The sequence below is a fragment of the Aquila chrysaetos genome, chromosome 11 (genome assembly GCF_900496995.4).
Source record: "Aquila chrysaetos chrysaetos chromosome 11, bAquChr1.4, whole genome shotgun sequence".
NCBI classification, from domain to species: Eukaryota; Metazoa; Chordata; class Aves; order Accipitriformes; family Accipitridae; genus Aquila; species Aquila chrysaetos.
Genome location: NC_044014.1, coordinates 23,942,613 through 23,957,113, shown reverse-complemented (window position 1 = coordinate 23,957,113; position 14,501 = coordinate 23,942,613). Strand labels below are relative to the sequence as shown.

General features: G+C 37.6%; 1 protein-coding gene across 1 annotated transcript in view; it reads right to left on the bottom strand.

The window, feature by feature from the left end:
- SEC24C (SEC24 homolog C, COPII coat complex component) overlaps window positions 1-14,501 on the bottom strand; it is a 39,072-nt gene that overhangs the window by 6,359 nt on the left and 18,212 nt on the right. Inside the window, 10 exon segments of the mRNA XM_030031597.1 lie at window positions 101-197; window positions 581-751; window positions 1,232-1,348; window positions 2,567-2,660; window positions 3,653-3,844; window positions 4,112-4,236; window positions 5,516-5,631; window positions 7,535-7,673; window positions 10,365-10,492; window positions 11,356-11,467. Of these exon segments, the coding sequence (XP_029887457.1) occupies window positions 101-197; window positions 581-751; window positions 1,232-1,348; window positions 2,567-2,660; window positions 3,653-3,844; window positions 4,112-4,236; window positions 5,516-5,631; window positions 7,535-7,673; window positions 10,365-10,492; window positions 11,356-11,467 (1,291 nt within the window).

Genomic DNA, 14,501 nt, shown 5'->3' with positions numbered 1-14,501 from the left:
CTAATCTCAAGATGTTTTAAATTAGGGAAAAATCTGTTGCTTCCCATATAACATGCTTGAAGTGATCCATTTATTAAGACTCATTCATACTAACACCCACCTGTGCTTGTGCGCACTCTCATTACTGCATCAAATCCCACTTCTTTCTGGACATCTCTTCTCAAGTCATTCAGGAACCTATCCTGGTCTGTCTCCAGCTAGAACACAAGCAATAATTCAAGTTTCATACTCTCATAAATCAGAGCTGCTCCATAAATCATAAAGTAATTTAAAAACAGGTACTATCTCCTGCAGTCTTAGTCTAAAAATCAGGCATCATAGAGGGCTCAGTGCCCTGCTAATAAAATATTGTGCTAAAAGGTATAGCTTTTCTTGTTGTTGTTTTTGTTATTAATAGATATATTTTGTGTAAAGACATAAAGCTAACTAAATAATTTTAGTGAAAATCTTGAAATTTAAGTAGCAATTTATTTCCAAAGAAGTACTTGTTCACTATGGTTCACACTGTGAAAAAGAACTCTTAACTAAACAATAATCCCTATTTACATCAAATACCAGTCTGAGTCAATGTCACTCTCACCTGGAAATAAGCGTACTTATAAATAGAGCCTCCTGTCTGGTAAGTTACTACACCTAATGTCGCCACATCCAAATACTGGTTTGGAAACAGGAACAAATCCACACAGCAGCCCTGGGCCACACAGTCCTTGGCCAAGTTGTTGTAAAAGCTTGTCTGTGGTTGAAACAAAGTCTAGGAAAGGAAGTCAGAGATGACATCAAAAGTTTGTGGTACAAAAAGGAAAGTGAGATCCCGTTTATAATCCCAGTCAATACACTTTTATACTTTAAGTCTCTCTTCAGGGAAACAGGATCATATAAATTCTTCCTGAACCTGCCTTTGAAGAACTGTTGAATATTATGAAATTACTACACATCTTGCTTTAATTGTAAGCTCAGCACATTTACTTTAACCCAGCTATAGTATTTTATCCTGTATAAGAATCTAGACCTCTCTCTTCTTGTTCTCATACCAGCGCTGTCCTTATGATGTCAAGTCTACACAGCTCTGCTTGAGAACAGATGATAAAAGTGCAATGTTAAAAGATATTAGCTGGGATGGTTACATTACATGCTACCCTTGTAATTTTTTTCATGTTGTTTCAGAGTTATTTTATCCCATAAAGAGTATAATATAGACCTGTTATGTAAGCATCATGCAAGTCATTATTACCTTCTCCTTATCTGTGTTGATCAGTTTCTTGTCATCCCTGTTCTTTAACTTCCCTGGGGCCTCTGCAATGGGCAGAGAGGTATGGAAAATGAAGAGCTTGCCAGCACACTCAGCTGCCTGCAGGAAAGCGAGTGCAATAGCGCAGGTTAGAACCATTACAAAAACTGTAAGGGAAACTGTGATTCAAGTACAAGCATTCAAGCATCCTCATTACTTCACTTCTTTATGTCAGGAAGGCTCTCTATCAGATACACAGGCTCAGTAATCACTTGGTTACTTCAGTGGTATCCAACACAGGGAGCACAGCTTACTTGCTTTTCTGTAACTGTCAAGTTTCAGTTCTACTGGGCCTGTGCTAGTTCCCTGGCAGGAAGAAAAGGACTGGCTCCAAGGAGACATAGAGCAGTAAGCAGGACTCAGCTACAAAAGGTTTTGCGCAAATGTGTTAGACTGTTTTCTTCTCTGATTTGCAGCTACTGAGTTTGTGTAAAAGAGTCACAGAAATGGCAAAGGATTTTGTAATCTGAGCTTCAACAGAACATTAATTTTAAATCAATAACCTATGTCACCACTAGCCAATGTTTAGTAGGTTATTTTCTCTGACACAAGCAGTACGTAAACAATCAATTAGTAATATATATTATTTCTTGACTGAGCAATTGTCATGAAAACTGAGTTTAAGAGAGACTTCTAAGGACTTACATGACAGACAAATAGAGCTATATGAACAGTTTTGGATGGAATCATACAGGCAATCAATTCTATCAGTATATACAAGTCAGAGTTAGATCATGCACGTAATTATCTGGATGAAGTACTGGAATGGAAGAACTTTAGGAAAGGTTTACTTGGTTAGCACACTGTTGCAACTTCAACAGATTGTATTCTCTCCTTTTATTTAAGATTATACCAGAGGTTCAAGCACAGGATTAGAAAGACACCATGTTACAGAACTCCTCAACAAGACATGACGGACTTCAGCACTTGGTTTTAATGTTGGAGGGTCTTTTTTTTTTTTTTTTTTTTTTTTTTTTTTTAGGTTCTGTAAACTGTTCAAAGCAAAATGCAGCCAGGTAACTGAGAGTAAGCCAGATGCCTTGTACTGTGAGCAAAAATTACTAAAAAAAAAAATTGGGTAGAGAACAGATAGGTAGCTACATAGAACCAGAGGTACATCCATTTGAAGAATGAGCCAAGTACTCCCTACATATACTGCACCTACCACAAGATGACTATGAAAAACTTACAAATTGTCTTATTAGCGTGTGTTAGCAGAATATGAACTTCAGAGTACTCAGACTGAAACCAACTTGCTGTGACAATGCATTTACTAACCTTCAGCGCCTCCAGCCCTGCTTGAATCACAGGTGCAAAAACAGTTTCTGTTTCTCTTGTGTCTGCAAACATTTCTGGAATCTGATCCAACAAACTAGCAAAAGAACAAGAAAAATGAGGAATTCAATATTCCATTTAATTGGAAAAGCCACAGTTGCAGTTGATTACCTATGAGACAGAGGTGGTTTAAACAGAAGTCCCTAATACGTCTGTAAATTTTTATAATTTTTACGGTATTTGCCATCTCATCATTTATCTGTGAAAATAATGATGCCTTGTCATTCTTCATTGGCTTTTCTCATCCATATCCTCAGTGCTTGCTCCCATAGCCTCAACTGATGCCTACTCCAATAGCTCTTCTGTATTCTTGCTCTTTTAACATATTCCAATATATATTGTTAAGTAAACTCTTAGGAAAGACTAGTGATGCTTGGCCTCTGTTTGCCAAGCATCCTGTGTACTATTCAAAGATTAATAGGTTTAATCCAGAGTTTTGTATTTATGTTTGTTAATGCACTACAGAACAGGCTAGAAATTTTCTTTAAAAACATGCAGTGCCAGGTCTAGTTCCCAAAACATAGTTAGCAAGCAACACAGCATAATTTAATTACAGTTCAAGTATCATGTTAAATAGTTTGCCAAAACTTTGCTAATTTCTCTATCTTTCCTTCTACATTTTATCTTCTCTATCCCACTCATTCAATTTTCTCCACAGAACCAAAATTAGACACCACTGTTGTCTCAGTTTTCAGTTATTTAGGCAGCTGCCTTAAAGATAGTGATTCAGTATTCTTACAACTTTCACTCTGCATCATTCTAGTTGTGTTTTGTTTTGTTTTTTTTTCCCAGAAATGCCCTTCTGTACTAAATCTCCTTATATATACCTTCTGCCAGGCTGCACTACAAGCCAAATACACCCTTACCCCATGAATTTTCCCAACCTACTTTGCCAGCTTAATCTCAGAGTATAGAAAGTTATAATACGTGGAGTGACTTCTAGGTGAACAACATGACAAATAACCATGCAACACTTGAATCTACCAAACAAGAAGTTTACTACACACATTGTAAATCAATTCCCATTACCTGGCAATAACTGTCCTGGACTCGTTCACATTCACCAGAAAACCATCAAGGAGTGGCACAAACATATCTGCCACATCCGAGACAACCATCATTTGTGGCTGTGCCAATGAGCTCTTCACGTTATAGAAGTGTAACACTTTGTTGTAGGTGACAAAGCCTACTCGAATGGCTGATTCTTCCATGTTGCCTTCCCTGCAAGAGACATACTTGCCTTCACATCTAAGTAGGTAGTGAAATCATTACGCAGAACCCAACACAATAGGGATAAGGGAAAAATGAAAGGAAGGAAAATTTATTTTCACCTAGAAAGGTATTCAGAAAGATGTTCTGCTTGGCCTTTTTCTGAAGAAAAGCTTGATAGGATTATCAAATAATTTTCTAATTTCTAGCTTCTTTTAAAGGGAAAAAGTGACAATTTCCCCTATTTTGACTTGTTACAGTAGTACACAATATACCTACCTGGGCAGGTAATCTAGGAGTGACTTTAATTCTTCACATATTAGCCTCACTAAGCCACTCTTCACAGCATTGTAAGACACATCAATCATGAAAATGAAAGCAGGTGGACTGGGAAACTTGTTATTCTGTGGAAGAAAGGGAAGAAGTCACATTATGGCCATGTAATACAGCCCATGTAACAGCTCTGTAACACGGACAAATGAATGCTGGTCAAAACTCTAATAGCTTTCACGTACTTTTCTACTCATGAGCAGTAATCTTTTCTTCAGATCATTCTCCCATCCCTACCCAACTAACAGTCATGTAAACACACTGTGCTTGAAATGGACTGGTATTGCATGACCTAGACTGATTTTGCCATTGCTCAGTGAAGAACAGGCTAGTTATAACCAAATCATCCATTTACATGACTAGGCCAGATAGGGAAAGTAGACAGGGAAGTTTCCTGCCAGTTCTCAAGACTTTGGAATCTGACTAGACTTGTTATAGGTGATTTCATCAATATAAAGCAAAATATTTTCCTCTCTGAGAACTCCAACCTTTCCCTTCTACTTAAATATCAGGTTTGCTTTGGGAAGGAAAAAAAATTGTTTCAGTCAACAGTTTTCTGAAGTCTATAGGTCATACTGGAAGGAGCACACAGAGAAAAAACAAAACAGAAGAACTTTCAAAAAAGCTGGGAAGATTGCATCTTGTTTGAAGTAAAAATGCTTCTTACACTGTTAGAAGCAAGAGAATTGGTTTTTCCCTTAACTCAAAGTAAAGCTGAGGCATCAGAAGGTAACCAGTATAAAGTTGCAATATTTAGACACCTATTTTCCCAGCATTTATTTCAGCAGTGATGTAAGTTGATTTAATAAGCACCTTGCACATATTTTTCCTATTCCTTAGAAGTTTATTATTATTGAAATCTTTAATTTAAAAGTAAACCAGCTCTGACAATATATATTTCCACACTACTCTTGTGTTTTTAACTAGTATGGCTGTATTTGAAGTTCAATAGGTATAGTCTGTCTTGGGCAACATGTGGCACATTGCATAGTTACTATAGTACTTTCTTGAATCTCTCCTACATTCTCCTTCTGCCCCAAGGACTACTGCAAGAGAGTCCCTCCTGCTAAAGTAACAGCAGCCATAGCTGCTTATATAGCTCCAGAAGAGAATGACAGAGGCACCTATAATAAAATTATATTATGCCATGTGTGATCAAGACTTCCTCTACTTTGGGAAGTAAGCAGACAAGCACATTATTTTACACAATGAAGTGGGTTGGATTAATGCTGTTAATTATGTCTGCCAGCTAGAAAGCAGCCCCAGACAATTCATGTCATTCTTACTTTTAGGAAAATAGGCTTTTTATTTAAAAACAAAACAAAATACATTAATAAACACATACTACCGTACCTTGCAATAGTCCACTGTTGCTAGAAACTCATAAGACCCCAGCGATAACTCAGGTCGGTCATAGAAGTCTACTCGCTTTCCAGTATGATCCAAATGCTGGAAGTAGTGAGGTGGCACTGGGAAAGGAAAAACCATTAAGTTCAGTGACACACCCATGATAAACACTGTGACTAGAGAGCTAACATGACAACAGCTGTTTCAAATAAAACGCCAGGAAAGCTAGCTAGCACTCTGTGCTAGCATGCAAGTATTACTAAAAATATTAATGCAATTTAAGAGCATCATTAAAGCCAAGAAATACAGGCAAACTGCTCCCAGTTTGTCTTATGCACCAGGTGGCACACTGTTTCATATCAGAAATGTCACTACACCACGCTCTTAGGATTCTTCTGAAGGATTTAGTCCAAAGGAAAAATACAAAAATCTTGTATAAGTAGTAACAAATGACTTACAATAGAGTTTGAGGCACACTACAGGCTACAACATTACTGACTTAATTCAGGCTTACTAAAAGATTGAGCTCCTTATTTTGCTGAGTTAGCTTTTTCCTTCCCTTCCCATGCTGCACAAGAGTAAAGCCTTCTAGGCACTCTGCCATAATCCTTTTGTCAGAATAGACAGGGTACTTCTTACAGTGGATTGTAAAGCATTAAGGAGGAGGAACTGGAAGTGTAACCATGTGCTCAGCACCCAGTACTTTTGTGCTGGTACCAGGCATCAGAAAGTAAAATGGGAGTTAAGCTAAGTTTTCACCTACAAAAGTCAGCTGCAGAAACAAAGAAAGCATTTGCCTTGTGCCCCAAGAACTATCATCACAGAGAGTCCCTCCTGCAGAATTGCTAGGGTAACAAAATGTATTTCAGTTAGAGCTGCTTATATAGCTCCGGGGGAGACTAAAATGAGATTATCTGTAATGATAGTATTCACCACGTTTAAATTATTCTAAACATTCAAAGTTTCAACAGTTCAAAAGAAAACAAAGTGATATCATTACGACTATATATATATATATAGAAGCACCTATCATTCTTCTCTCTAAGTACACATCTGAAATTTCTGAAAAATCTGAATTTCTGAAAAACAGAAATTGTTTTCAAGTATTAGGTACAACTACATTGGGGTTTGCAGCATTGCTTTTTTCAGCAGTCTCTGAGCATCCCTCCCTTTTCTGTCCCTGCTCAGTTTTTACAGGTACAGCCATTCATACAGCTGCTGAGTGGGCAGGGACAGGGAATGCATGCAGGCTGAAAATCACCAGACAAAAAAGTTTTTTGAAGTTGGCCATTTCTAACCCCCATCAGCTTCCCATTTGGTTTGTACAAACAGTTGTACAGCATAACCAAGGTGATAAGAACAAACAGTCCATTAAAAGCCATCAGTGCTACCAAATGAAACACTCAAAATATCACCATAAGGTTTGTTGTACCTTACATTCCACTGTGCCTGCAAAACAAATCTACAGATGTCATGCTATGAGCAGCACATAGTGACTTCTGCTTAAAATGAAGCATGTTTTATATTAATTTAGAAGAGCAACCAAGATTAATTGGCATATATTGAACACTCCTATTCAGCTGCAGCAGATTTAGCTGCAATCTCATCTCTAAGCAGTGTTTAAACAGGCTTTGTGAGAAAAAAAAAATTGAGAAAAAAAAATCCTAACTCATGCTACTGACTAGATGTACATCTCAGTCTGTCACAGAAAAATGTAAGTTTGAAATACCCTAAGAAAATAGCATAAATAATTTTTCAGACCAGCATACATTATGCTACAAGTACCTCATGTTAAAAATTTGGTACAATAATACTGCAATGCATAAGCACCTACTTAATTTGAACATGATTTCAGAACTGAGCGCTGAGCATGTTTTATAACGAATTTTTTTACAAGACTGAACACACATTAAAGCATAGTATACATTATAAATGATCATAACATGATAAAGATTTATTTGCTTGCATCTTGTTCAAAGATCACTCCAATAGAGCCTAGAGACCGATTTCCAGAAGAAACCTTACCCTCAGTGACACAGCTGCAGAAACAACACTGGAACCTCCTTCCACCCTCAATGAATTGCATAAAAGGGCACATATAAGCCTTGCACCTATTACATCGGACAGGACCGGATTCTCCATGGTCTACCAAATAAGGAAGGGTCTGTGGAAGCAGGGGAGAAAAATGAAAAGAAAGGTCACATGATGATGAGAAAGAAGTGACCACACGTATTGCAGAGCTTAAAACCATCTCCCTGTACATTGCATAGGATTTAGCACTTTGGCAGCTGTGGAAGAGAGCGCAGGGGGTGGGGGAAGCCTGAACAAGTATTTCATAAATACTTTTTAACTTAAGCTCTAGCACGGCAGTTCTTTGTGGGCTGCAGTCATTAATGGGCTATCCCACTTAGACACAAACACGTACTTCTGCATGGTGCTGCACTACCTTATATAGTAGCCTGCTTGAGGAGCATGAGCTTTAGCAGGAGTACCACACTGCACAGCACAGATGTATCCCAAGTGAACACAAAAGACTGAAGCCATGCAAAGAATGGCTGCAATAACCTCATGGGAGCGAGCATACAATTTTACATTTCATCACAGGTTGGATTTTTTAAAAGCAACTCTTCACCTCTTATATTTTTCCCTTGTAAAAAGCAAGCTTTCTGACAAAATAGAAGCCAGTCATTGCATTCCATATACTCAAGAACATAGAGCATCCAGACCATTTTAAAAAGTTTCAGCCAATACTTATTTTTGAAGTCCACCATGAAATACAGTATATCCATAAGTTCTGCTTGTCTTGACCCCATTGTACAGCTAGTCCTCAAAACTGTTATGTAGCAATACCATTTTTGAACTATTACTGATAATATATTCTTTTTGCGGCCAAACCAGAATAAGATGCTTGGCAACTTCTGCAGTTTCTCAACCTCAGAATAAGCAGGAAGCACATTAAAATGGTTAAGACAGAACTTGTGCAAGCTACAAGCTGCATTCATAGTTCAAAGCATCTTTCATAACTAAGAATCTATCTCAAAAGAACGTTTAACTACTTACTTCTAAATTTTCTGACACTAAAGGTGTCCAGTCTTAATTCTCTCAGTCACCCTAAACCTCTGATCATGTTTAAGAGACAACATATTCATTGAGCAGGAACTGAGCAAATGCTCTAGTCACTTTCTTCCTCTTCATGCCACAGATGTGTCCCATCTCTCATTTAACCCCACTAATCATTTATTGACAATACAATGGTTTTGCTGCCAGCATTTCTCAGCTCCTATCCCCCAGGCTGACCTCCTCAGAGGAAACAAAATTTCAAGTTTTCTAACTGCCAGGCAATGCTGGTATTGTACTTCCACACAATAAGCTTTTTTCCTCAGCCTCTCCCTCAGTAACATGCATGCAAACAAACTACAAGGGTGCTGTAAACATGCAGTGCTATGCATGATCTTCCAGTAACCACTTACTCCCAGAAAGCACAGAGATACTTCTTTCTGAAGCCTCAAGCTTTGCTTTCTGAACTGTGCATTAACATAGGGCAAAGGTCTTGTATCTGGCAACCAGGTGCTGAATTTTTATATATTCTAGATTTATCTGAATGCTTTATTTTCATGAGACATTTATCCTCTTATTAGTGATATGTCAAGCTTTAGCTCTATTTACAGTCTTATTGCTCTGAACAGCTGAGCCTTCATCTGTTGGAAGGGGCCCTCCACAGGGAGTATGCCCTTGCCATAAAGAACTTCCCAATGCTAGAAACTGACCGGTCTCCAGGGCAATTTTCCAATCCTAGCCATGTTTTTTCTGGATATGATAAGTGTTTGTTCAAAGCATAAACACACCAGGAGACCTAACAACTAGTTGTTTGTAAAGCTTCTCTAAAAGCGTGCAGCTCCACAAGCCTTCGGGTTTCTCAAATAAGACCACATTCTCGTACTGTGCTCCTTTTAAACTCCAACCACAATACAGCAATACAGGAATTAACTTCACTACTCAGTTTTATCACAAACCAGTTTTCAAAATCAAAACCATAGTTCAGGAACATTAATGAAATGCAACAGGAAAAAAACACCCTTAAAAGCCCAGAGGATATTCCTTTCCTTAGTAGATGCTAAAGTAAAGTTTAACAGGGCACGGAATACTGCAAACATATGTATTCAAATTTAACAAGCATATTCTTCTTTACATCACTGCTCCAAGCAGGCTAACATTACACAGTAGCCAGAGTATTTAGAATATTTTATAAAATTTCTAGCTCTGTGATAGTCTTGAAGCTTTCATGTTCTCAGCAAGCAGACAAAGTAGGTAAAAGGCTAGCTAGCCACACATTACACCTAGAAGTAAGTTAGTGCACAGAGCAAGGGCAGAAATAGAAGTGCAGCTCAGCAGTGCCCAGTACTCAGGCTTGTGCTGTCATCGCACACAGTGCTGTGCATGTATATTAGACAGCTTAACCAGTGTGCAATTGCACAACTTGATATCCTAGGAAAGACTTAACATCGATGATTAGTAACCATTTAAATACTTTAGGCCAAGAAAGAAATTGAGATCAACTGGAAGTGTATGCATTTGTGACCATCCTAATATTTTGGTCATTCAGTCACAGTGCTTGACAGTTACTGCAAAAAAGCTGAAATTATCACTGTGATCAAAATATTAAATGTTTTGAACACAACATTCTTCTGCCTTACAGATCTCTGCCACACACTTGTGGGAGAATCAATGTTTACCTAGTCTTCATTACCTGAACAGTCCTTCTCAACGTATCTGTTAAATGTTGACATCTAATACCATTCTCCTGACAAGTTCAGAGTGCATACAGTGCCTATGTAACTCTGCATATGGTTCTCACCTCCTCTGGGGGTAGGGTCGCCAGCGGTTTTATGACAGCAGCTAGGGGAACTTGGGACTGTTTGGCCATATCTGAGGTGCAGGGAATATTGTAAGATGTGCATCTTATGTAGCGGGGGCTTGCGTTACCTGGGGAACAAAGAAAAAATTCCCACAAATTTCAGTACAAGTTAAATTTATATTTGAGAGCAGAAATAAAGAAACCTTCAGTTGTGTTGTTAAGCCACAGAGACTAAGAGCTTATCTAAACAATCAATTAATTTCAATCTATGCAAAACTTGAATTCCAAACAAAGTGCCTCTTTAGGACTAACTACATATAATAAAACCCCTTAAGTCAAAACAAATGAACTTGACTCCACATCAACTTAAACCTCTAAAAAGGTGTTCCTGTTTCACTCTTTTGCAGACTAAAATATACTGTGGGCAGAAAACTCAACTCAAGCATTTCTATTGTTTGATTTTGTAATTTTGGCTGAAGAGTAAAGCACTTGATTGTAGAATCAGATTCTGAAGTTTCAAGGGAGCTTTAAATCTCAAAAAAAGCATGGGAAATTAAAAGATTAAATATCCTTTCTCTTTGAAGTCCATGGACCAACTGACATTCCACTCAATTAAAAAAAATACAGTTCCCAGTCCAATTCAAATGATATTGCTAGTAAATTTCAGTTCTTAACTGTTGTTGATATAGCTCTTCAGAAGAGGTTTCATTTGCTGCTTTCTGATATCCCTGGTAATGCTGATCCCAGGTACCTGCCCTGGAAAACATTTTTTTACTTGCAAATTGGTTACTAGCTACCAAGCAATGAGGAGAATCTAAATTGAGATCAAATCAACACAGGACTTGAAGCTAAGCTTCTGTTGGTAAAACACATATCCCCAGCCACTGAAATAATTCCTCAAACTTTTCCTTGAAAGACATAGACAGTACTGTCATTGACTCTTCGGGGTTTCTGTTTTGTTTGTTTGTTTAGGAAAAGAAAAATAATTCACCTTGATCCTTGACCAAGAAATTCGTAGTAACAAGAGGTGGGACCTGCCCTCTCACTCCAGTGACAAATGGTTCTGACCCACGGTTACTTCTGTCATCTTCAATCACTTGAATCTATGATGAAAAACACCACATTAATATTTGGAGGTTTGGTTTCAAAGTACTGTAAAATACAAAATTTACATCTGTAAGGCAGTGAAAAGGGGACCCGAGGCAAACATCACTATCTCTAAAAATAAGAAGTCTAAAGCAAATAAGTTTTGTCAAGCAGTCACCTCTCAGTTTGATCTCGAATAGTACTTAATGACTAACAATAAATTACAAGTTGCAAATAGTATTTTTCCCCAAGTATTTTGAATAGTAGCATATTTTGTGTTTTAAGGCCTGATCTGAACTCATAAAAGCCAAACACAGATCAAGAAAGGAATTTTTTTGGTAGTATTCCCCTGTATACTGGTCCTAGCCAAATTAAAATTAGAAGCTTCTGTAAGCCTCAGGCTGAAGTTCTATAGATAATCTGGCTTTTCCTTTCTGTTATGTTTCCACTGTTTTCATAGTATGCATTTATTTCTAACCACTGTAAGTCTGACCTAAAGACAGATGCTTGCAAGCTCCGGTGGAAGTCTTCATTACTCCATGGTGCTCAAGAGTTTGGGATTTGAATTCTGGGGATGTGGATAGTGAAGTTTCAATGGACTTGTCAATGGATCAAGCTTAAACTTCAAAGCCAGCAGAAATCTTAAATTTCTTAGTATTTCAAATTCTTCATAAATGCAATTAACAGTTTTACTTGACTAAAATATCCACTGCCCTTTGGATAAGAACAGCAAATTGTAGTTATACACAGTTTTAACTACATTTCCATACTGCTGCCTGAATGAAAGCATTAAAACTAGCAATCATTCTTCTGATCTTACTTTGCCACCAAATCACATGCCTTTGCTTAGAGTAAATTGTGAAATGCCTAAGTTTGCATGGCAGAACTTCTACCCTCTCACTAAGGATTCTAAGTCGCCAGCAAAAAGCCTCCCATAGCATCAGACAGTGACTACTCCAGGATAAATCTAGTCCCATTTCAAAAGTCTACAGACTGACATTGGTGATCTCACCTGCTGGTACTTGTTATATGACTATACGACCAACTTTGACTAAACGAGGAAGAAGTGATACAAGGGTAACATGGAGTCAAACGTGTTTTTTTATTTTCTTCCAATCCAAAAGGTAGCTGCTTTTTTCTTTCTTTAGGTAAGATTCTTTACACATAAACATTAAATTTTCAAATTCAAAATTTAATGGTTATGTATGAGCACAGATAATGAGAGAATGTTTATAGCTCCCCATGCCTCATATTAATCTACTAGAAGATTTAGATCAGCAATTAACATCAAAACAAAACAGTTCATCTACAATTTTAGAACTTCAAAGCATTAGCCTGGTACTGGTATATCAACAAGAACAGTAATCAAATTCTGTTCAAAACTGGTAGAAAACATGCTTACAAAGGCTCATGCTGTGTGTACGTTAACATGAGACACACATTCTATGGACAATTATACTGATGGCTTACACTGAAAATGCCAGTTGGAATCTGATGAAGGAGATATTCTAAAGATCAGACGAAGTGAGGGGAGACATTCTTCATGATCTGTTTCTGAAACAGTCTGCTTTCTATTGCCTCACCATTCATCAAAGAAGAGAAGATTTTAACAACCTCTTGTGGTGTAATGTTACTCATTTTGATAAGGCAAGCAGAAGACAGCAAGGAAAGGGTAAAGGATTAATGATGGAGGGTTAGTGAGGTGAAGTTCAGGTTTCAGGCATGCACAGATGGTCACCAACACACAGACTACAATTGACATATACAGCACTTACTGGACTAGGAATTGCATCTGGGTCTATTCTGTGCCTGGGTTTCTGCTGAGGTGGCAGCTCATTAAGTTGCTTTTTTTAAAAAAATAAAAAGTAAGAGTGCCACAAAAAAAAAAAAGAAAAGAAAAGAAAAGAAAAAGAAAAAAGAAAAGAGAATAATAAACCAAAAAGTAACAGTGTTACTTCTCTCTACCCAAACCTGTAGCACTGGAATTAGATACATTTGGACATTGGTTCATGCAACAGGAAACATCAGCTTCTGCAGCATACACTGATCCCAAAACCAGCCTTGCCAGGATATTGGGCTTGGGCTCTGAACACATTGCTAACAGAGGTAGTGGCTCACGTGCTCATTTTGGTTAGAAATTGGGGATTTATGCTTTAAGAACATGCTAAAATGAAGGCAACTGACACAAGCCATTTGAGATCTCATTTAGTGTAAGAGAAGAGAAGCAGACAAGCAACTAAAGGCTTCTTATATTCTACAAAAAAAATATGGTCATAAAATTTACATAAACCTGGAGTCTAAACAGATAACCTTTTTTGAATAGCAATAACTTCTGAACAGCACCAGTCCAGACCTAAGATGTAACTCTACTTTATTTTTATAGTTTTGAAGTAAAGTGATTGCAAGCACTGCACCGGAAAGGTTTCCTGTTACCAAATGACTGTGGCCTTCTGAGACAGTAACAGAACAGCATCAGCAGCAGTAGAAAGAACAGCACAGTAGACTAGTGGCAATAATACTGCCAGGCTTAATATTACTCATCATTGCTAACCATTACACATCACTGCTTGTCCTTTCTCAGAACCTCCATTCTGAAAGATAATCCCAATTTGAGAAGTTGTCCATATTTGACTGAAGTAGTGTCATGACTTAATGACCCCAAAAAATGCTAACCAGCTTTTTGACAGATTATAGCAAAAAGGAAAGGAAAAGCACTACAATCATCTATTAACCATACTTTAAACGTGGATCATATGGTTCATAGACTGTCACCTCAAAACCTGAAATTAGTTCACCTTGGAAAGTCATTAAGAAGGAATCCAGAAATGGAGAAACAAGTTTAATCAAAGCCATCAAGGATTCTCAAAATGTAACATAGTACAGAAAAAGACCTGAGGAATTAGAGCATTGATTTGCATGTGCAGTGCCTTTCTTTAGTCACCAAGAAAAATACTGCTTCTGGGCTTATTCATAAGAAAAGACTGAAGCTGGATATATGACAGAAAAGTAAGCAGGAAAACAGACTGATGTTCTTTGGAACGAGAAACCTGT